The sequence below is a fragment of the Rissa tridactyla genome, chromosome 6, assembly GCF_028500815.1.
Source record: "Rissa tridactyla isolate bRisTri1 chromosome 6, bRisTri1.patW.cur.20221130, whole genome shotgun sequence".
Lineage (NCBI taxonomy): Eukaryota > Metazoa > Chordata > Aves > Charadriiformes > Laridae > Rissa > Rissa tridactyla.
Genome location: NC_071471.1, coordinates 43088244 through 43111704, shown reverse-complemented (window position 1 = coordinate 43111704; position 23461 = coordinate 43088244). Strand labels below are relative to the sequence as shown.

General features: G+C 45.8%; 2 protein-coding genes across 8 annotated transcripts; both read right to left on the bottom strand.

Moving 5' to 3' along the window:
- Positions 1-1196: 1196 nt before the first annotated feature.
- Positions 1197-14856, bottom strand: NCOA4 (nuclear receptor coactivator 4). 7 transcript variants are annotated; one of them, XM_054205314.1, is made up of 10 exons: positions 14780-14856; positions 8740-8893; positions 8165-8305; positions 7956-8044; positions 7363-7471; positions 6699-6770; positions 5283-5429; positions 4039-5052; positions 3581-3670; positions 1197-2980 (listed from the first exon to the last, which is right to left on the bottom strand). In XM_054205314.1, the coding sequence occupies exons 2-10, from the start codon at positions 8878-8880 to the stop codon at positions 2975-2977; spliced, it is 1809 nt and encodes a 602-aa protein (XP_054061289.1). In that variant the 5' UTR covers positions 8881-8893; positions 14780-14856; the 3' UTR covers positions 1197-2974. The 7 variants fall into 7 exon arrangements, with proteins under 7 accessions (XP_054061289.1, XP_054061286.1, XP_054061287.1 ...); XM_054205311.1 differs by lacking the exon at positions 14780-14856 and adding an exon at positions 14298-14419; XM_054205312.1 differs by lacking the exon at positions 14780-14856 and adding an exon at positions 14298-14419 and having other exon boundaries at positions 5283-5426.
- Positions 14857-15907: 1051 nt separating this feature from the next.
- Positions 15908-23227, bottom strand: LOC128911125 (chymotrypsin-like elastase family member 1). Its single transcript, XM_054205442.1, has 4 exons — positions 22028-23227; positions 21330-21552; positions 18131-18225; positions 15908-16244 (listed from the first exon to the last, which is right to left on the bottom strand). Exons 2-4 carry the CDS (start codon positions 21339-21341, stop codon positions 15908-15910), a joined length of 444 nt encoding a protein of 147 aa, XP_054061417.1. The 5' UTR covers positions 21342-21552; positions 22028-23227.
- Positions 23228-23461: the final 234 nt, after the last annotated feature.

Here is a 23461-nt window from a genome sequence, read left to right as displayed (position 1 = left end):
AGGTTTTTTCCTCACTCGCCCAGCCTGTACCGTGAGGAACCGCCTGCCAAGTGCTGACCTTGCCCTCTGCCGTGTGTGTGCAGCCCAGGGCACCTTCCCCAGCTGCCCATGGCAGCTCTTGGCTTGTAAAGTCTGTAGCTGTAAAGCTCCATACTCTAGCCGTAAAGCTCTGTACTTTCACCAATACAGCCATTGTGCGACCACAAAGCACTGCAGTTATTTTGCACAGAAGCAAGTTGGGAGGATTCATTTGTTACAGAAACTCGGCTGAGGGAGAAGCAGAGGTAACTGCTCCAGCTCCACAGGGAGGGAGAGAAATGGAATTCAGCTTTCCTCTGTACAAGGCGTTGATGTGCTATCTCAGATTGTTCAAAGAAAGGTCTCCAAGTGTTTGGTAAGCCACAGTGTTCTCTGCTTCTGCTACTCTGTCTTCCTCGTCTTTGGAACACCTTAAGTATTTTTTCCCCTGGCTTTGAAAGCTAAACATTCAGCATACGCGTTTGGAAGTTCTGCACGTGGCCGCTTCTAACAAAGAACCTCTAGTCCATTTACAAAAACTACGTGTACACACACACCCACAAGAAATTCAAGGTATTGTGCTTGAAAGGCTGCCAGGCACAGCTGCTCTCTCGTGAGAATGTTCTCTTAATGCTACAATGCAGCCAGGAGTTTAAAAGAGTGGAAAATCCTCAAAGGAGGAACAAAACATGCAGGGAGCCAGATGTTCAAAAACCAGGAGAGCAGAAGAGCTGGAAAGAAACTAACTTCCAATTGTGCAGCCAGACCAGAGATGTTCTACAGGCGTGGGAGAAGACGACTGAAGGCCACTAAAGTCCATAAATCCTCCTTAAGTATTAAAGTGATAAGACACAAACATGTCATTTTGTCTAAATCTGTATTTCTTACAGCAGCCAGTAGCAGCGGGGTGACTGGGGCACAGCAGCCCTGTGTGGTGGGACTGTTGCGGTGCAGTGACAGTGAGGAGCTTCCCCCAAGGCCGTACCTGGTGCTGGGGTTTTCTGCTTGGAGAGCGGGGTCTGTGCAGCCGTGGGGGGGGGGGCAAAACGCAGAGCCAAAACCTGCGACTCCAGCACGGGGATGGAAGCACAGCTGCAGCACCATCCAAGCAGGAGTTAACAAGGCAACGCGCCGCAGCACTTCCTGTTAACCATCTTGCAAAGCAGACATACCACACCTTTGGTTGCAATTATTTTTTAATGGAAAAGACTAATCAATGTTTTACATAAATATCAATTATGATAAGTCAGTTGAGTAAGTAAAGGAATACATACCCCCAAGTTTTAAAGGCTCATAATGAACTGACAAAGTAGCACACAATGACAACTACAAGGAATTACAAGAGGTGGGCTGCACGTCCGTCGCCTTCCTGTAAGTTCAACTGCTAAGCAAATGAGGCTGTTATTGGAGTTAGTCACCCTGCAGTCTCCCCATGCAGCAACAAGGACACCTTCCAAGGGAAAGTGAACTTCAAAAACGTAAAGCCTCAACTATGGAAGTACGAAAGCCTCGAGTGGTCCGCTGACATTAAGCCCTTTCAGGGTCTGGTTTCAGATGCAGTGTCCCCCTCTCAGATAAAAACTTATTTTTAACCAAATGCACAGGTTCTGTCAGACAGGAATGTGTTCACGCTGAGAAGTGAGACCAAGGTTGGATCTTGCTAATATTTTCCTTTCTACCGCGTTGTGAAGAACTGAAATCACTCTTACTGCCAGGCAGGCTGCAGCGATGGGGAGAAGGGGAGGCTGTTTTTCTAGTCCCCAAGAGCAATTTGTTAAGTGAGTATAAGCTGCACCAGAAACTATGTAACTTCACAGTTTTTCATGCAATCTGACGGGCAGGATCTGCATTTCCATCCAACATCTCCGCACTCCTTCCTGTGGGCTCAAAAGTACCTGAAGAGGTACTGCTCATATTATGTCCACAGCTACAGGGATCAGAGTTACCCGACCCTGCTTTCATATGCAGAACAACACGGAAATCCACAGCTTAAATATCTTTAAAATGGATCAGTGGGAGCCACGCAGTTTGCCAAGTTAGTGTTTCCAATTAAACGGCATATCATCAATCTGATGAGAAGGCATCTAATTCCCCAAATAATTACTTTTAAATACTATGTGGCTAAGATGCCTGCTTTGCAGTGGTTTAGTCAATAAAAGCCCATTATGAATTATCAAAACTAGCAAAAATGTACACATTTCATCTTACAGCTTTTTCAGTGAAATTCAAATAGTTACTAAATGCTGGGGACATGGTAGGATCTCATCTACTGACGCATGAAAGTTAACACTGTGCCCTGTTCTCTAAATGGCTCAAAAATTTGCCAGAGAAGTTTTCATTCAAAACTAAAGTTACCAATTCCCCTGTCAGGTCCCATAAATTCATATTTTTTTCAAAACCTGCACTACACACACGCAGCCGGGAGATGCACCAATACAAGATGCAAATGAAACCTTTAAAGTTAGCAACTGCTCAGTAAAAGAAATTGCTTCCAAATACAGCCTAAGTGACCTTGCAACCCCAGTAAGCTGGAACCCAACGCATGACAAAGTCGTAGCAGCTGAAAGGAAAGGCAACACTTCGGAACTCCCTGCCAAAGGCAGACGTTTCACAGCACCAGAGAGATTCTGCTTTGTACTTGCATTGGCTTCAACAGACTTCAAGTGACAACCCATTGAAGAAGATTCATGTAGTCCCATAACAGATACGAATTTACCAACACCTCTAGAGTATCGGATTGCTTATGCTCAGTGGGTTTACATTTCAGAATTAATCATAACAAAAAGGCATCTTCTGCACCGTAACTCTATTATATGAGGAATCTTTCTTTTTGTTATAATTTTAGAAGAAAAAGCAGATGGCCAAACACAAACACAAGAATTCAGCTGGCTGCAGTCACTCAGCGTGATGTGCGATTGATCAGCAGGAAGGGGATGATTTCAATGCTTCCAGTTCTTCACATCTAAAAAAAATTAAAATTCGGTTATCCTCTTTAATAAACAGAAAGCAACCCTTTTGGGAAAAAAAAAAAAACAGGTGTAAGGCGCCCTGGGTAAAAAAAAAAAAAAAAAATCATACTAAAATACTTCCTGGAACTGAGTATCTTGCCTTTCAGGGTTTGAAGTCTGCCTGCTGAGAAGGACTTTTTTCATGAATTTCAAAAACCATGATAAAAGAGTTATCTCAGCAGAAAGGAAAAACACATCATCAGCTGTAAATACATTACCAAGATAAGAAAGAAGCAACCTGGAAATTTAGACATTAATTGCATGTTCTAGTTAGAACAGAAATTAGCAAGATTTTACCAAGTATCAATCAGTTGAAGAGTGATTTACTCAAGAACATAAGTAATTCCCTCCCTGGCTCGTGATCAAAAGAGGAGGAATAATGGAAAAGTAGAATGGTCCAAGCTGTTAGAAAGGTCTACGGGGAGGAAATCACAACACTGTTAAACATCACATTTAGAGAACTCTGAAGACAACAGTTAGCTGCCAGCATCTGTATTCTGTACCCCCGCGTTATGTTCAGGCTCAGCTGTTCTAAGGCGTTCTGTGCATCCTACCTGTAAAGGAGTCCGATACAGCCATTTTTCTTTATCTCCATTGAGTTTCATACATGCAAAAAGGTCACAAACTGTAGGAAGGCCAAAATCCTGAAAGAGAGGTCACCTCAATTACTGATCTATCTCCAAACATAAACACATTCTGATGTATCTTAAAATTCTGTCAAGTGTTAAATAAGAAATAAAACTGACTTCTGAGTCTTTGTGACGAATACTTTCTTCATTTAGTAAAACATGTTAACTTCATTTGTGTTGGACGCTGGCCTCACCTGCTTAAGTAACTAAGCAATAATCACTGAAAACATTAAAAGAGCTAAGAAACCCAAAAACTGTCAGTCAGTATTACCCAGAAGAGCTATGAATTTGGAAGAGAAGGCAGGCATTACATGCAGTAAAACAATAAACCCGACACACTGGCTTAAGACCCAGCAGTAACAAAAACTTAGGAACATGCTCACTTGTGCTTTCTTGCGTAGAAGCCATTTATCTTCTGCTGGAGGCGGATTAGCATTTTCTAGGTTGTTTGAAGTCAACACCCAACTGTTTACGTTCAAGGGGAGGTGGAATGGAGCCAGGAGGTCTAGGAAAGGACTCTTGAAACTATTATCTGCTTTTTCCCTACTCGCCTTTTCTTCTGCACTCTCTGCTTTGTGCTCAGACTTGGCTAGCCAGCTTGTCAGAGGCCTTTCCAGCAATACTTTCAAGGGTTCTGCGATCTCTGCTGAATAATCCGCTTTCTCTGCACTAACAGGTTCCCCTGTGAGCTGCTGAGAGGGGTTAAGCCAGGAACTGGCAGCAGACTTGGTCTTCTCCTGTTCAGGGCTTGGTACATCTTTCTGGCTGACTGGAACTCCGTTTTTATCCTTCCCTTCTTTCTTCAGAAGCCATTTACACAGAGCCTCTTTTCCACAGTTTTCATCACACACGCACTCTGAAAAGCTGGCACACACGTCGTTAGCTTTGCACACATCTTCCACCTTCAATGGGGCCTGGGGATGCTGAAGCAGCCAAGCATTGACAGCAGATGCAGCGGCTGATTTCTTTCCATCAAGATGCTCATTCAGGCACTTCAGATTTCCCAGGTTCTCAATTTCCACACTTTTGATCTGGCTGCCACGACAACTGGTACATGTTTCAGCTTTGAGGAGCCAATCATTCAAATTGAATTCTTCCCTAAAAGGTTTGAATTCATACTTCCATTTCTCATCTGAAGCAGCACTACTTCCATTTTCTGTGTCAGGAGTAAGTAGCCAGTCAGAAAGGTCCATCTCTTCTTGTCCAAGGGATTCTAGTTCCTCCACCTGTTCAAAAGCGGAAAAGGACGAGTTGAAAGTAGAGGTGGAGTCCTTGCGGCCCGGGGAGTCCATCTTCCCAGCAGCATCACGCTGTTGATTCTGCAGGAGCCAGTTTTCCAAGTCTTTCAGATTTCCCCACGCTTGCTCAAAATAACAGACTTTGGAAGAATTTAAATCCTAGTAAAGACATATTGAAATGCATGTATTAACACTAAAAGACAAATGTTCAGTAACCATTCACACAGTGAGAGCTTGGAGAATTCTGATAGTAAGTGCAAAAGTAGAAGTTGAACATGAGGCAGAGTGAAGAGAATTACAGAAGGTTCAATTCCCACCATATTCTGCCTGCAATCGGATATGGTGTTTTCCCCTTTATTAAAAACTAGGTTAGTGCATAAAAGGCGTACCTGGCTGGGCTCTGACACACATTTTTGCGTAACCCATTCTTCAAGATTGGTGCTGGGCACATACGGAGCCTGGCAAACGCCCACAGGTCTGCTTCCAAGTAGCCAGTCTGCAAGCGAGGCGCTCACTGTCCCACACAATGTTTTCTGCTGAGAAAGAACATTCTTGGTTATGAGAAAGCCTAATTGCTGAGGCAACCTATGGTGAGCATCACAACAGGCACTCAACATGCACTAGTATTTCTGAACCAAAAGAAAAAAAAGTCCCTTCTAATTAAGAAAAAAGTAAATCTTCAGTCGCCTGTATGACTTTAAACCACTGCACCAATAGTTCTGTGATCCCAGATTCTTCAGAGAGCAAATGACAAGAAACGGAAGCGACGCCTTCTACAACACAAAATTCTGATAAATGTACCTGTGCTGGTTTTGGTGCAGTAGAGTTAATTTTCTTCACAGTAGCTGGTATGGGGCTGTTTTGTATTTGTGCTGGAAACAGTGTTGATGTTTTCGTTATTGCTGAGCAGCGCTCACACAGCATCAGGGGCTTTTCTGCTCCTCACCCCACCAGCGAGTGGGCTGGGGGGCAAAAGAAGTTGGGAGGGGACACAGCTGGGACAGCTGACCCCAGCTGACCACAGGGATATTCCATGCCACGTGACACCACCCTCAGCATATAAAGCTGGGGAAGAAGGAAAGGGGGGATGTCCAGATTTATGGCATTTTGTCTTCCCAAGTAACCATCACGCATGATCGAGCCCTGTCTCCCTGGGGATGGCTGAACGCCTGTCTGCCCACAGGAAGCAGTGAATGATTTCCTTTTTTTGCTTTGCTTGCATGCGCGGCTTTTGCTTTACCTACTAAACTGTCTTTAATCTCAATCCATGAGTTTTCTCACTTTTACTCTTCCAATTCTCTCCCGTGTCCCACTGGGGAGGAGTAAGCAAGCAGCTGTGTGGTGCCTAGCTGCTGGCTGGGGTCAAACCACGACACAGCCATAATCCTGCGTAAACCAGCCAAAACCCTCCTTCTGAGCACAATTCCCGTAACTGATTTGCTACCCTCCTTCACTGACACTGTTTCTGTGCAGAGCCCAACATAAGATTAACCATTAATTTCTGCATTAAAAGGAATCAGACAGTTCCAAGTCCTGACTTGACAACATCAAGAAATATTAAATTAAAAAAATTCTGACTGACAGTCACACTTCAAATTCACTTTCATACTATGTTGTTGCACATCTGCTCTTGGAGCAGCCAGAACATCAGATCACTAATGCTGACCACAGCGACTGTTACCGGCTACTCAAACATCTTAACAAAGAAACAGAAGTCATTACTCAAGCAAGCTTACATACTGTGCGTGACTTCTCCTTTCCCTTTAATACAATTAAACATTCACAGATACAAGTCTTAATCTTACCTGCTCACAGTTCATTAGGGCACAATTCTGCCCTGGGAACCAGGGAGAAGTATTCTCTCTCTCTGAGGTTTGCTGTAAGGAAAGAAAAGTTAATTTAAATATCAATTTTGTCCAGTTTCTAGGGTGAATTCTACAATAAAGCAGAAGTAAAGCAAAGTAAAGCTAACAGTTCTCTCAACGTTTAAAAACAGAATGGAGAAAGATTTACTATAAAAATACTACCTTCAGTCCACTTCCTTTAAGAGAATCTTCTCTGATCATACAAGAGATACGCTGCTTACATAAGAATCTCAAAATATTTGTATTGCAGAAAGTCATCCACTCTGTATAACTTTTCTTTAGATATACAATATCTAAAGAAAACCATAACAAATTTTCAGTTGCTGGAGTGGAGTACGAATACAATCATCATTCCCTCAGTCTCTGCCAAAATATATTAAAATACCCTGTATGTAACTAGATCTAAACTCAGTCAAAATCAGAACTACATGCAATAGTTAATAAACCACTGTGTATATATTATACAGCTAAAACTGTATGACTCACTCAAGATCCACTCAAGCTATAACTAAAAGTACAAATATCACTTGGAATACATTGCACTACTGCCTCAAGAAAATTTTTTTTTTCAAGTATTCCAACCCAGGCAAGTCTTGGTGCTTACCATCGTTTTAATTGAACCAAATGAGGTAATAGCCTGTCGAAGGTAAGATGTGTCAGCCTCAAAATTCAGGATGGAAGACTCCTCTGGTTTAAGAGTCAGACTTCCCAGTCTGAAAAAGAAAGATGATAGTTAAGGGAAGGGAAAAAAAAAAAAGAAAAAGGGAAAAAAACCCAACAATCTTCTTCATCTGTCATTTTTGGGAATGAGTGCATTATTCCATAAAAAGGCTTCCAAGCTGACTTAGCACTAATTAGGTAATAAAAAGGCTTTTAATACTTGCATAGAGATTCCTATCCACATATCAAGAACAGAATAAATAGCCAGCAAAACACAAGTTTCTCCTTCTTACTTCAATTGCCATCAACATCTAATATTTGAAATAATCTGAACAAGTGAGTACCTCCATTGCTCGTTATAGTCCTGTTTTTTCAATCTAGGGTAAAAAAGATGAGAGGAATCCTATCTCAGACTGCTTTAAAGATCTTATTTCTAAGAACCATTAAAAACGTGGAAACAGTGAGTTAGTTCTATTAGAATCAAAAATCAGGTTAAATTCATAAGTCAAAATAACTTGCATCATAAAATATATTTACCTCTCCAAGCAAACTGAAATCTGGTTTGCAAGTTCATTACTATAGGAGCGTTCCAGCTGATGAATAAGGCAGTTGAATTGTCCCAAATACTGCATGGAAGACAAAACACATGATATTGTTTTGGCTTCTAAGATTAAAATTGAGAAAATACTTGCAAGGAGAAAGTTTACTTAAAAATGCCAGTGCAACAATCTGCAACCAGCTCTTACCCAATAGAGCTGCTGCGCCTGCTGCTGCAACGCCTCCTCTTTCAGCTGCTGAATGAGATCTACCTGCTCGAACAGCCAAACTTCACGACTGCGCAGGCATTCCAGGTGCCGGCTTATGTGGCTGTGAATCTTGGCTTTTACCTGTAAGGTAATATGTGCCATTTCTAGAACATCTGCCAAACAGTATGAACAAGCATATGCTGTGCTGATTACAAAACAGTATTTGTCACAGAGAAGTGGTATGTTTGGAGCAATTCCTTTCTCAAAAACTAACCACAGTCACCCACAGCACCACATGACTCAAGGTAGTAAAAGTTCCAAGGCTACCTTTAAAGAAGTATCAAAGAACAGTATCTCTCTATTCTGATGTTTCAACCAACAGCTTTAGTAAATTCTGCGTGCCTAAGCTAGTAATACCTTTATCAAAAGCATGACCAAACTACACAGCAAGACACTTGCAAGTCTTTAGGAAAATTTCAGACCATCATCATAATAGAAAGTACTCTGGAATAACAAAAACTGGCAGTAAAATCATGTTAGTTATTAAAACATTTTTTAAAAGAATTTAAAATTACCTCCCGCCAGTTCTCTTTAATCTGTTGTTCAGCTTTGACAATTCCAGATATAGCTGTTTCCAAGTCCTTCTTTGCTTGAAGGCACTTCACCAGAGGCTCACTGCTGCAGGAATTTCTACTTCTATCTTGTGGTGGACTCATTCTTGAAGTGTTCCTAAAACACAACGAAAAAAAATATTTCATAATAGTTTCTATTCCTCTTTAACGGAAGAGGAAGGGCATCATATGAAGAACCATCTGCTCCACTATAAAGGTGAACAAAAATACCCCTAAGACCCTACACCAATGCATGTTCTCTAAACATAGACAGAGCTTTCTCCAGGGGTGACAATGGTCTTCTCAAATGCCTCAGCCCACAGATTTTGCACAATCGCAGGAAAACCAACAGATATTTGACAACAGCTTCAACCACAGAAGCTTAGGCAATCCTCCCCTGCCATCCACCTCCCTTTGGCTTTTATGTCTAGCCAGCAAACTCCAGCAGCCGAGGGCTGATTCAGGCAAGGTTCAGCAGCTCTGCCGGGGCTGGGGGAGCATGGCCTCAAGGGGCAGGAACTGTTTCAGTCACACTTTTTTTCAGCTGCAGGCAAACGAACTAATTCTACTAAATTAACTAAACGAACTAATTCTAACTAAACGAAAATTCTAATACAGTTTGATGGACTAAAAAGTGAAGTGCTGATACACAGATTGCTCTTTACTAAGCTGCAAAGGCTAAAACTTTCAGCCACTGCCCATTATTTTTGTCCTGGTCACAGCCACAGTAACTTACTCAACTTCAGTATATCCTCAAGTAAAAGAGGCTCAGATACAAAATTTCTAAAGAAGTTACACTGGTAAGGATTCTGCAAGTAAGGGAAAAAAGCTAAATATAGATTTTTAGTAAAAATGGGAAGTGCCAATATAAGCAGTTTTTCTAAATGGTGGGTATTTTGTTACTGAAGAGTTTCTATTCTCCTGTTAAGTTTCATGGGATTCCTGAAGCACTAACTAAAGGTTTGTAGTAAACAGTCTGTTTAAAACAATTCTTCATCAGTGACAGCTATGGGAATCCCCAGCAGAATTATTTAAAGTTTACACATGTACTAATCTAAATATTTCATCGATTTTACCACTCCTCTGGAGGGAACTGAAGAGAGTATTTTGAATATGACAAGACAACCATGGAGCTTGTGCAACTGAACAGCTATTTAGGCTGCAATTTCCAAGCTCCATGACCATATAAACTGCAACCCAAAAATCCTTCTGTAGATCTGCTGCCAAGGCGCAGCAGATACATAAGTTGTGTATTTCAGAGGGCAGAGGGCTAGGAGTGGTTCGCAAGTGGAAGCTGACAGGAAAAGCCAGCTTTGCTGTGAGGCAGCAGCAGAGGCTGCATCTCCCTTGGATCCCTCCACACCAGGGGCTCCCCAGAGCCCCCAGCCGTGAGACATGGAGCAGGCACAGCAGCCACACCGAGACCCTGCACCCAACTCAATCCCATCCTCGCCATGTCGTCTCATCTTCTAGGAAGCACAGAACACAACTACAAGAGAAGTCAACTTCAATTTATGTTTTAAGCTTATGTTAATTCTACACCAAATTATAGACAGGGTGCAGAAGTCCAAAATGCATCATTCTCCATTCTGTTCTATGAATGCCAGTTTTGCCCTTGTATTCACATACTCTAATTCATTCACAGGTTCAGTTCTGTAAGATTTCATGATCTTTGCCTTGCTAGTGATGTTCAATAAAAGGGAAGCTTTCTCTTCATAACAGCCCTTAGATTTTATTTTGCTTGTCAACTCTCACGTACAACCTACAGTCAAAACGTAAGCGTGGGCCCTAGCTGTCAGATATAATCTAAAAGTATTAATGCAATGGCAGATATACCCTGCCAAGAAAACACGGATGTTAGATATATTAAAAGCTGTCACATACTCAAAAGTAAACAAAAAATTCATATTGGTCTTTCTTATTTCATTCATCGTACTCTTACATAACAAATGATCAAAGTCTGAAAGGCTAAATGTAATTGCCATGTTTGCTCACACAGTAGATAATGTACTTATAAGAGTTTTGTGAAAAATACATTAAGCTGTGTATCTACAAATGCCAAGTCCAAACTATGCTGCATTGCCATTTTTGTGTTTTCTGACTTTATGCCACTAGGGAATTGGGCTTAATGCCTGGAGAAATGCTACTTTTTCACACTTTGCATGAGCAACTTCATACTGGCACAGTCAAATTTAACGAATTTACACAGGCCCCTCGAATGACCTCTGAAAATACTTGCATTTGTTGCTTTTCTGATTTTTCATTTGATTGCAAGAGTCCCAAATGTATACAGAGAGAATGAATGCTGCTCTCCTGCAGCCCGCCAGCTCTTGTAAAATGGCTGTCCTTAAGCTTTGTCAAAAATTACCCAATAAAACTAACATTACAGTTGAGGATGAGAGCCAACCCATCCTTCTTTTCAATTTCCACAAGCGTCTAACAAAAACAAGCAGGGGTAACCACCCATTTCCTCACATCCCGATTATCACCAAACAGCGCGAGGTGTTTTAAGACGTTGTCGGGTCCCATGCTCTGAAATACCCGAGATCATAGGCTTAGGCTCAACAGTAACAAAATACAATTACTTCTGCAACAGGATACATGGTTGCAATCACCATTTTTGGCCATTTCCACACCGTTGAACCGTTTCCATCCCCAGGAAGGCAGCCCACCACGGGTATGGGTCATGGGACGCACACCCCCCCGCCTCAAACCAGCTGAAATTGCACTTACTTTCCGTGGCGAAGGCAGCAATTCCGCAGCGCCCTGCTTACAGAGCCCTTTCCGTTACAGGCGACCCGGTCACGGCGCGGGGGAAGAAGCCGCTGGTGGCCGCCCCGGTGCCCCGTAGCCCCGCTCCTTATCGCGCCGGGCAGCCGGCCCCCGCCCGGCCCCGCCCCGCCGCCACAGCGCCCGGCCGCGCCCGCACGTCGGCAGCGGCCGGGGGAGGCGCCGGAGCCGCCTCGGGGGCGCGGGAGGGAGCGGGGGGCCTGGGCCGGGGCGGCCGCCGCGCCGCTCCGCCAGCCCTTCTGCGGGGCGGGGAGCGGGAGCGGCACCGGGCACGTCCGTGCCAGCCTCCCCTATCGAAAATACCCAGCGCCTCCTGCCTTCGCCGGCAGTTTAAACCGCAAAACCAGAGAATTTTGCAACAAAACCACAGTTTCTTGCAACTTCGGAAGGCCGGCAACGCGCCTTCTTCGTGCAATAAATGCAACACAGCACAGGCGAGCGCTAAGGCGTCCGGCGCGCGTTCCTGCGGCAGCACCGAGGGACACACAGCAGCCAAATCAAACCTTCCGTCCCCGGCCACGCACAGACCCCCTGCACCAAGAGGGTCCCTGGTCCAGCACTGCACCTGCAAGTTCCAGAAATCCGCCTGATAACAAACCGCTCGGACGCGGTTTGCTCCTGGCGGGACTGAGATGACACCTACACACACAATTCTTACCGTGTCTCCCCTTGCTTCCACAATTTCACACGCAGGGGAAAGCACGCGTAGGCACTTACATGTAATCCGCAAAGAAGGTATAGCTATGAAACCACAAGAGCTGCCCAAACGAGGCAGGAAGATAATACTATTGCTCCCAGTTGCAAAATAACTACCAGTCCTTGCAGAGGGGTTTTTGCCTGCTTCTGTTGACACCCAAAAGGCTGGCTGGAGGGCTGTCCCTGCAAAGACCCCACAGCCAAAACTTGTGCTCACAGCATCACTCCTCCCAGCGCTCTGTACCATCTCCAGCCTCCAAACTGTCTGCCTGCCGCCACCCCCGCGGTACCACTTCCCATAGCCTTCTCCTGCTTCTATTATCAGAAGCTGCTGGACAAAAAAAAAATCCTTTTTAAAATTTAGATTATAATTAAATATCAGTGGCTGGGAGCGGAGGAGGAGGAGACGACAACCCCTCCTTGCCCAGCAATCTGCTAACAGGCTAGCAGAAAACTGGTTTTACCAGCTTTTCACTTTCAGCACAACCATGCCTGCTGCACCCAGGAAGATCATTGTTTTCCACCTCAAATGGGTGTTGAATAACCTCAAAAAGATGGCTGTGCCAAGCCTCTGCTGGGGAAAAGCTTCTGAACGGAACAAAACCAAACAGGCTCTACTTATAAATGTGGAATGATTTCTTTCAGTTGGCAGGACAAGGCTGTTCTAAAGGTCTCTGTGACCTGACTTCATGTGGTTTTAAACCAGCTGGCTTGTTTGAACTGAAATCACTCTTCATTTCCATTTTATCCCACCAGAAAAACAGTAGTTCCTCTTAAGTAACTATCCCAAATTAGGTATGTGGGAGTTGTGGTCAGGGAGTGAAGTACTCTAAGTACACAAGCTGAATCTCAGACATTTCCATTTACATCCAAGCATAACAAGCATTTTATACAGTACAGCACCAACACCAGGACCCACTATCTGTGCAGAACGTCTGCTGGGGGGAAGATTACTTTAGTTCAAAACAATTGTGTGCCACCGTACTTCGTAAGTCACAGGCCACATGCAGAAAAAAGTACCGCTAACAGTTCTGAGTAAGTGAAATTAACATCTTACGGAACAATAATAATTAAAAAAAAGTTTCAGGTGATACGTTTCCTAAAATTCAAGTAGGTTTTACCTGTCTGCACCGGACTGGATATGCCACAAACCTGAACACACAGATCTGCCTTTTCAGCCTATTTTTAGCCCTGGAAGAGCCCGGCCAAGTGCACAAAGCACTTGTACTGAGATGCCTTCACAAGAGCCGGGTTCCAAGGAGTCACAAGTCACCAGTGCAGTTGAGACAATAAGTCTCATCAGCATTTTATTTCATCGATCGTAAATGTCTTTTTTAAGTATAGAACAGCAGGCACACAAATAAAATCACAAAATATCTAAATATGATGGCCTGAAATCACCATGCCATAATTACCTACAATACCAAAGCAGACATCCCAGAACAGCAAAGACATGCTGTTATCTTAACACAGATTTTACATTACAACATGACCATCTTTCAGACTTTTGCATTTAAATCCCTTTGGGAAACAACTGGCAAATCCCTTGCTCTGCTTGAAGCCTATGGCCCCAAAGATGGCATTGCCACGCTCTATGTATATCCATCAATGCAACCTTACGCACTTGCAGAGTTATGAACAGTATTTTTTAAATGTCAGCTTTTTTCCCCTCCTGCGACCGCATAACTTACCGAAAACCCCAGCGAAAAACAACCTTGTTCCTCTGTCAGCTTTTCCCTTTAATCCCAGTCACAAAAACCGCGCTTAAAGCTGAAAGAATGACTAACAAAATCCCCGAAAGCTCAGGCTCAAACCACCTACCCACTACCTAACAGCAGTCGTTTTCCACACTTTCCATATGCACGGTGCACGACAACTCCTGATCCTTTCTAACTCCGATTGTTATTGCTTCCACAACCTTTGAAAACCGAGTATTCGATCGAGGAGTGCGATGACTTTAGGCATGCTAGCAGCTTAACGTCTCACAGGCATAAAAAGAAGGCGAGATCAGGGAAAAAAAAAAAAAATCAACCCACGCCCTTCGCGTTGGATCAATGTCAGGCCTCCACCACAGAACGAGAGTTTCCTGCCCGGTCATGCGCGACCGAGGCCGGGCCGCCTGCACGACCTCCAGCCGGCGACTGCTGGCGGCAGCCGAAGCGGGAGGCCGGGCCGCCGGACACCTCCCTCCCGGGCCCCGCCGAGCCCGGCCTGCCCGGGCCGCGCTCCCCGCCCCCGCGCGGGGACGCCCGGCCACCACCTCCCGGAGAACGGGGACGCGCATTTCTCTTAAACCAGCCCGAAGCGGGCGGCGAAACTGACAGAAATCCCTCACAGAAATTAACGACGCCGCCATCTACCCCCCCGCCTCCGCCCGGCCGCGGCTGGGGAACTCGTGTCCGCCTGTGTCCCACACACGTATTGCTCGCAACCGCCCGCCCGGCGGGGGACCTCGCCTCTGTCGCCGTTCCCCGTCCCGTCCCCCCCGAGGCGAGCCGTTCCCCCTCAGCTCACCGACCTCCGCCACGCCGCTGCCCCCTCAGCCTCGCGCCGCCGCAGCCACCCGGCACCGAACGGCAGCTCTCGCGAGAGCACGCCCCCGCCCCGCGCCGCCCCGCAGCGCCCCCTGGCGGCCCGGCGGCGGGCGCGGTGTGGGCTGTGAGGGAGCGGGGCCCGGCCGCCCGCCCCAGGCACCCTGCTCCGGCAGGGCCTCTCCCCCCGGAGCAGCCCTGGACCTCTGGCGTCCCCCCCTCTCCCCGGTGGCGACGGGAAGGCCGCCCGCCTACCTCAGCCCCAGGGCGCCGTTGGAGGCCACCAGTGGCAGCCTGGCCGCCCTTCAGAGGCTGGGACCACGGCGGGCCACCGTCCGCCCCTGCGGCAAAGCCAAGCGGAGGGGAAGGATGAAGCAGAGATGTCAGGGGATGCGGCAAACCACCAGGGTTTGGTCGTTTTCGTGCCCACTGGAAAATGCCCTGCGTGCACTGCTTGGTCTGGCCTTACACAGTACTTTGTTTTCTGGTTTCGTCTTTCCCCAAGCGTGAAGCCCAGCAGAGCACTTCTAATACCTGCCATCGCAGTTTTCAGTGGGGAAAAGGATGCAGTTACTGTCCTGGAGGGCAGCAAAAGGGGGAAGCAATAACAAAGGGTTAGGGACAACCAGCAGTTGTTGTGCACCACGCTTACTGAAAGTTTGGGAAACAAATGCTGCTGCCTGCGCTTTTAGCGATTGAAGGCAAGGAGGTCTCCACCTTTCCAGGACCACCCAGCCAGCAGCCCTGAGAACCCCTGTCTGCGGAGCGCTGCCTTTAGTAGGTGTTTGCACAGTACTTAAAACAGAGAAAGGGCTTCGAATGGAACCCTAAGCAGCTGTGCAGCTCTGCATACATGTGGTAGCCAAGTCCTATGTGCTGGAGCTCCTCTGGGCATGGACCAAGGAGCCATTCTTTTGAACAGGATCTTACTCGAGGGTAGGGCTCACGGCTGCAGCCAGAGTACAAATAATTCGACGCTGACCTAAGAGAAAGTGGAAGTCTGGCACCTAATCCCAGCTGTGCTGTTACCCTAGGAACCTGCATTTCAGGTTTCTTCATCTAAGCATGTAGGAGGCACAGGCTGTGCTATATAATCCTTCTCTGTGTATTTGGATTTAAGAGAAAATAGTGCCGACCCTGTCTGACATTGAAAACCAGCAGCGCACTATACCTGTTGTGTCTCCCCATCCGGTGACCCAGCAGGACTGTCCCGAGTGAAGAGAGCAGCCCCTCCTGGGCAGGCAGGCAGAGCGGGCAAAGCGGGGTGCTGTCAGGTCTTCCATAGGCTTGACCAAGGCAGTCACATAATCCACATGGTTTGTGTGGTTTTCATGGAGCCACTCGTGCTGGTAGATTTGCTTCATGCAATACAGTCTCTGTGTGGATTCGTTGTGGCTAAGGTTGTGCTTTCCCAGGAGGACTCGCCAGTCGGACACATCTTCCATCTCACCCCTAAAGGAATGTGAGAGTAAGGAACCATATGCATATTTTTAATGGGCTCTTTCCTCCCACCACTAGGAGCACACACCTCTCCTCCCTCTGCCGTACCCTTAGCCGCACCAGATGTGCCTTTTTACCCAAACCTACATAGCAGATAAAAAAAATGAAATTTAAAATGGGATTAGCCTGAGCAAAGAACAAAGTGGTAGTCTGCTAAAACAGGGGCAAAAGGTTGGGTAGAGATGTGATTTTATAGAAAAAAAAAACAAGATGGTCTCCCCATGTTCAAATGGTAGCAAAGATGAAGGTTTATGTGCTGTGTTGTTCCTCAGTGCTGGATAAAAATGTGTATCAGCATTGACAGTGTGCCCCCACCCAACGTATGTAGAGAAGCATTTCGGATGTGTAAAAGGGGGCTACATACACATCAAAGATAGTTAATGAGAGTTAACGCATGCAACTTTTTCCCTCTGGAAGTGTATGACACCACATAATGTGCTGCTGTACCCAAAATTCAGTACTACTTCTTGCCAAACGGGAATCACTCATATACAGAATCACATAGAGTCACGTAGTCCTGCACCATAAAGCCCCACCACCACTTGGCTTTGCCTTGATTCGGCAAAAGTGCTTAATGACCCCCTTTGTACACTCCAAGACTTCTTCCTTGCTCGGCTGCAGTGTGAAAATAAAGGGCAGGGTGGGATCCATCCCTCCACACCCCCTTGAAACACGAGCCTTGATAGAGCAGCCAAAGCTTTTCCTGCAGTTCTTAGGTACTGACAAACTGTGCTACTCTGTGCCACCCAAAACACAAAGAACTTGAGGAACATTCTCTGCTGCAATGATTTTATAGAGAATTTTATGGGGTTTATTCACATGTTCTTAAAGAATGGTTTTGGTTCCCCTTTAGTTGAAGAGAATCAGTTGCATTAACTTCTATGTTTAACACCCTGTAATGTAATTTCCCTGTTCTGTAGCTCTACCGCACAGCGAAGGAGCACATCACTGCCTTTTAAAAGGGAAATGAAGAAGGGCAGCACCCCGACAGCGGCACGGCACAGCACGCACAGCACAGCTGGAGGTGAAGCCAGATACCAAGGCAGTCTAACAAGCCGACAGCGGCTCCTCTCAGAGACAGCAAAGGTCCCAAAGTGGAGTATGAAATTCCGGAAGAGTCGTCATTGTCTGTGTCAGGGCAATTCGTGCAGCTCCCGGGGGAATCGCCAGATGCTTCGAGCCCTGCTGCTGGAAGCAGGCAGTTTTCTCATTGTCCCTGCCAGCCCGGGTGTGCGGCCCTCCCTCCCTCACGTCCTCTCTGATGTCTGTCCTTGGTCCCCTTCCAGGCAGGCCGTGACCTGGCACTCAGTCCCACGGCTGCGCGCCAGATCTGTCCCCAGCCTTCCCCCAGCACTCGCCCTGCCCATCGCCCAGACTGACCTCGCAGCCACCCACCCGCCCAAGGAGCCCAGCGGGGCGGCAGTCGGCTGTGCTTAAGTCCAAGGCTCTGCTTCCCTGCAGGGGATCTTCAAAGCTCTCTGCGCTGTATTTACTTGCCTCAGATCTTTGCTTAATTTGTCAAGCTACCTCAATGCCAGAGATAAACTAAATATTTTTGAACTCCCAAACAAATGATTTCATATATAGACTCTACGGAGATGTTTTAATAACCTTTTCCTGCAGCCCACACTCAGCCTTTTTCCTTCCTCTAGTTAATTTCTCATTTCTGCAGACTTTTTAAAATTGCTAGTTGTCTACCCCGCATGTAGTCTGTCCCACTTCCCATGAAACAGAAGCACAGAATACACCTAACTCCACACACATCTTTCATTTATAGAGGTTCCCAGAAAGGTTTTCTGTAGCTTCTCCAGGAAGTCAAACACAAAGGCAGAACTTACTTCTGGAAGCAAAGGACTGCAGTGAGGACCCAGTGTTTGAGAATAAGGGTCCCGCCACAGGCGTGAACAAATCTCTTACTTGTTGTGGTCCAAACCTATCAATGCAAAAAATAACAACAGATGTTATAGCCAAAGGAGTGTCGTCCCTGAGTAGAGGGACAGAAAAAAGGAACAGGTTTAACACATGATAACAGAAATGCTCTCTCTTCTGCAATAGGGGTTACTAGCAATTGTAGAGGGAAATACCTTTATTTGCATACTACTTAATCATGTATGCAATGAAGGTATTAGGCCCCCATACCCTAGACAGACACGTCCCAGCCCACAGACACGTTGGCCAGCACATACCCACACATCCAGGTGTTTGTCAACACAGCATCTTGGTGTGACAGATGCCTGGGCAAGTAGGTTTTCCTAAGGGTCCCAACGTATTCTCTAAAACAAAACCATGGGTATGGCCATTTTAATCCTCACCCATTTTATTCTGCCTTTTTTTTGCTATTCATGTTTCCCTTCTGAAACCCTCCAAAACTTCAGCCGGTAGATGCATCTCAAACAGCAACCACTTCATATACACGTATCCTTTTGCAGAAACAGGAGATTCTTTGATGTCCAGAAATTAAATGTCTTCCCACCTATCAAGTGGAAAGCACGCTCTGTTGAGGTATGGTGGGCAGGTACCGCAACTCACACGTGCTTTGCAAACGAGAGGAATGCCCGTGTATGTTTTGTGGGTTACAATAGCCTTGACCACAGCAGGACAGCAGGAATGGCCCAATAGCTACACAAAAACGTGCCAACGCAAAGTATTATTTGTCAGTAAGCGTGTTACTGACTTCATCAGCAACCTCTTCCAAGACATCAACCAAAAAATTGTCGTAAGGGCTGTGCATCCCTGTAATAAGACTTGCCAAGGCCAGGAGTGCGGCTTTTCTTCCGTGCCTGATATAATTCTCCTTGCGGTGTTTGGCTGAAAATACCCTCTGCCACAGTCCACAATACACAGAGAAATACATTCCATAAGCAAAGTCACATCCCAACAGTGGTTCGTTGATCCTAGACTTGGTGGCTCCTACAACTTGAAATATTGAGAAAGGAGATAAATATTAAACATAAACCCTTAGTCATGTTCCGCACACACCACACAGTCATCTTTTGACTAACTAACTGCCTGGCACAACTGGGATGTTAAAAATGCTGTAAGTTTAAGAAATTAGAATGTAATGGAAAGGTTTCCCATGCAAGTGTAGGGCTCAATGCTAAAATTTCAGACACCTATGGTTTCCTGAAGAGCTGGGTTTTGGGGTTAAACCCCCCTGTGCCTCTGAGCCTGCAAGTGACTGGCTTTTAGGATGGGGCAGCTGCTTTGCGTTTGGCTGCTTGGAGAACAGCTCAGGTGCAGGCTAATGGAGAGCTGTTAATGTGCAATAACTGGGCATGAATGAATTTGAGTTAGTGTCAAAACATTATCTCTGAAAAACTATTTATTCCTAGGGACTCACTCTGCATTTTAGTTAGAAAACAAACCAATACACAAAAAGCACTTGGTCCTGCACAATGTATTTCTCCAGATCATTCATTACCTCCTGCTTGTTACAGCAGGGTTGAGATGAGCTTAAACTAGGCAAGGTTATTATTAATCATTTTTGGCAAAAGACGGTTGGCTTCTGCGACGCTAGGAAGGTGGGAAAGTGATACAGGAAAAAGTTGGTGTCTGGCACAGGGTAGGAGCCTCCAAATTTAATATCCCCAATAGAGAGAAGTACTTTATTTTCTCTAAAGGCATATAACACCCAGATATCCCATTTTTCTATGAGAGAAATAGCAAAAAACTTAAATAAGAACCTAATGAGGAGAAAGGGTGCAGGGAGGCAGCAGACCTGGTGACCCAAGTGGGGCCCTGGCCCCACCACAAACACCCATATTCACACACGAGGGAAGGGCCTGCAAGGAAGCGAAAGCAGAGGAGATACGCATCCCTGCTTTCCGCGTCCCCGGGCACGGCCTGGTGTCAGTGCTCCAGCACAGCACCGAAGGGCTCGCGCTGGGAGGGAGGCAGGCGTGGGATTTCAAACAATTTTAACTGACCTAAAACTGGTTTTAGAAAGCTTCAACCTACTTCAGAAAACTTGTTCTGTCACAAACATAGATTCAGCCTGTAGTGAAAGAGCTGTGTGATTTTGGTCACTAAATATTGTGAACTTTCCTCCCCCCATATACGCACACACACGCACACACGCAAGAAAGGACTCTCAGTGCAGGCTTAAAGCACAAGGGCTGCTTTACTTGACAACTATGCTGTGTTATGGCTCTACGGATTGCTCTTATTTAAGTGGAGAAGTGGGTTGATGAACACACAATCAGAACAGGTCTCTTTCTGCTTTCTCAGAAACACTTGTCATCTTTTTCCAAGATCCTATTCAAGAAAGCAGCTACTGCAGCGTGGCACTAACTTAACCCCTAATTCTACTGTTAGACTGAGGTTGATGCTGAAAAAAGCATAAAATTTATGAAAACAAGGAAAAAATTACAGCATAACCCATCACGCCACGAATTCAAATTAATACAGGCGTTCCTAAAATTGGATTATCTGAGGCAATGGCATTTGTAGGGTTTTTCAGACAATGTGAACACAAGACAGCATTTAATTTACCTTCATGCAGGAACTTCTGCTCAGCCCCAGTCTGGGGTGAATCAGTTTGCACTACAGCCAGTGCCAGGGTAAGCAAATTACCTACGGCCATTGCAAAAAGCAATCAGAGGAGATGAAAGGATTGACTTTTTATACATGTGTCATTACCGAGGGTGTTGTGTCTGTGGCAGGGGAAGGGGGAGAAACGCCAGCTCCTGCCGTCGCTGTCAGGGTGGTACAGTGCAGGTCAGACCGTGGCACCCAAGCCTGGATGGCTCTGTGTGATTCCTGCACTGCGAAGAGCTGCTCCTCAGCAGTTGTGTGCTGGAAAGCACCAACAAAAGGGTGTTCCACAAGGGTCACTGTGCAGGGAGCTGTGACCCCGTCTCTGCTTTACAGTCAAAACTGTAGGAGGTGAGCAGGGACCAGAAAAGGCAGGGAAGCAAGAGCGGTTCCATACTGCCAGGCTGAGCACAGCTGCTGAGCGCCAGGTGGAGCTCGGAGACGTAATCCTGGCCCACAGGAGTTCACGGAAGCACTTGACCCAGATTCATTATGTTACACTACCTTTAACACCATGGGGGGACAAAACCTCTCCTTCGTTACACCGCTGAGCCGCCCGCCACACCGGGGATGCTGGAATTGTCTTTTCCACCCGTAAGCAAGCAGGAGGTGGCTGGAAGGGGCTGGAGGTCGGCAGTGTTGTTTCCTCCCTTGCGTTTCCCCCCTTTGTTTTCTAAGCTTCCTTCACATGTCGTCTGAGTGGCGTAGCCCGTAGTATACGGAAAGGCTGATAATAAGGTAGATGACATCTGTTTAGGTCACATATTAGATAGGATTAATGCTTTTAAAGACTTACAAGCTACAGCTTAGTACTCTGCTATCTGAAAACATTGGCCCTGGTACATGTGATGGCTGTCAGCTCAAGATCCAGCACTCTACAGCTTGAGAAAGCTGGAAGCTGGACATCCAAGTGACCATGGCAAAGGACATGCACCATTGCCTTCACAGTCACAGACTGGCAGTAAAAGCCACAAGTGACCGTACTTTGTCTCATGAAGGAGCTCTGGGAAGGAGAAATGACTCCGCAGCACTGGTTTAAGCCCAGGGCAGGGGTGCTGCCCCATGGAAAAGGGATACACTTGTTCCAGAATGCAGAGGTGAAAAAGGGGCACGCTCATTTTTGTATTGGGCAGATTTTCTGTCTGCAAGTTTCTTTTTGAGCGAGAAAAGGAACAGAATTCTCACTAACCCACACAGCTTACCCGTCTCTTCCCCTTTACAAAGCACGTGGGGCAGGGCAGTGGGGTGGTGAGCAGAAGGCAGCAGACACGCTGTACTCGCAGATGCACACGTCCCAGGGCTCCACGCACAGGCTCACCGGCATTAGGTTCTCCTGATTTGTGGAGGGTCAGCTGGATCTTGTGACCTGTGTAAATAGCAAGGCTTTGGAAAGAAGCATAATAGGCACGTTGTGTTCTTAATTCCAGATCCATAGTTCTGAGCAGAGGGAAAAGAAAGAAAACAGAAACCAAAACTCACTTCACTCTTGAAGTCCTGAAGTCCCCTGAAAGGCGACAGCCACACAAGTGACTGACGCAGCCAGTCCCACCAAGTTATTTGATTGGTACCGCAGGAGTTGATTAGAATTATTTATTTCCAGCTTGTAAACCCACATGCTGCCTTCATCTCTCTTGCCAATTAACAGTATTACTTAGCACTAATAGACTGCTTTCATTTTCAAGGGGCTTAAGAAGACAAATTAATCACCTCAACATGTCTGAAAGGAACAGATGGTAATGAAGTATTAGCGTTGCAACTTCACAGTTGGAAAAGCTCCTGAGAGAGGGGGCTAGCAGTGTCTGGAGGGCACCTGGCCCCGCTCCCTGTGTGGAGCCAGGGTTGCTGGGTCTCACCTCCGCTCCAAGATTCTGCTTTATCCCAACCTCCCCGCACATTGCTTTTCCTAAGCAAAACTATACTGGTTTTCTTATTCCATCTTTAACAGGGAGTAACATCCAGGAGGCCTCTCTTACCTCAGCACGTCTTCAGATAGGTCATTACTGCTTTGGATTTAAAAGACTAAATGTCTATCCAATAATGCAATTAGTCCAGCTTGCCATTATTTCTTACTTGCTATAAGCAGAGAAGTGACCAAGAAGAAATACAAATTGACATTTTCAGGAGAAGACCTAACAAATAAATACAATGATTTTAAAACTGATATGACATTGAATAAGCAACTTCTTAGTTTGTTGGTGGTTTTTTTGTTTGTTTTCTTTTTTTAAAGAATTTACTTAACTATGGAAGGTTTTATTTAAAACACTGAGAGAATATCCTCTATTCCAGTATTTAACCCCACAGTCAAAGATTATCTCAAATTACAACTGTGCAATAAAGTCAGTCAGTGTCAAATTCCTGACAGGTTTTGGCCTCTCCCCCAGGAACGGTAACAGTCAATATGGTGAAACATCTCCTTTGTTGCTACAGCAAGATAATAATTCAGATTGAAATGAATTACTGTAACTCTCTTGCAGAGCTATTTCATCAGCATGCTGATATCAGTATCAATTCCCTTCGATCTGTGCTGAACCACTGACCTAAGCACCTCAGCCCATTATCAATCCCGTAGCCATCAAGTAGCATAAACACCTCAGTCATTCTAGAGACATGAGTTAGGATCTAGGGATGACGTAACA

What these genes read in the sequence shown, in the direction of transcription:
- NCOA4 (XM_054205311.1), bottom strand. Translation starts at nt 14,359, where the DNA reads ATGACCGGGCAGGAAACTCTCGTTCTGTGGTGGAGGCCTGACATTGAT. An exon ending in TTGGTTCAATTAAAACGATG is followed by an intron (nt 6,771 to 7,362) that starts GTAAGCACCAAG and finishes CTTTCCTTACAG; the next exon opens with CAAACCTCAGAGAGAGAGAA. An exon ending in CCCTAATGAACTGTGAGCAG is followed by an intron (nt 5,430 to 6,698) that starts GTAAGATTAAGA and finishes GTTCTTTCTCAG; the next exon opens with CAGAAAACATTGTGTGGGAC.
- LOC128911125 (XM_054205442.1), bottom strand. An exon ending in GCAGTCCTTTGCTTCCAGAA is followed by an intron (nt 16,245 to 18,130) that starts GTAAGTTCTGCC and finishes ACATTCCTTTAG; the next exon opens with GGGTGAGATGGAAGATGTGT.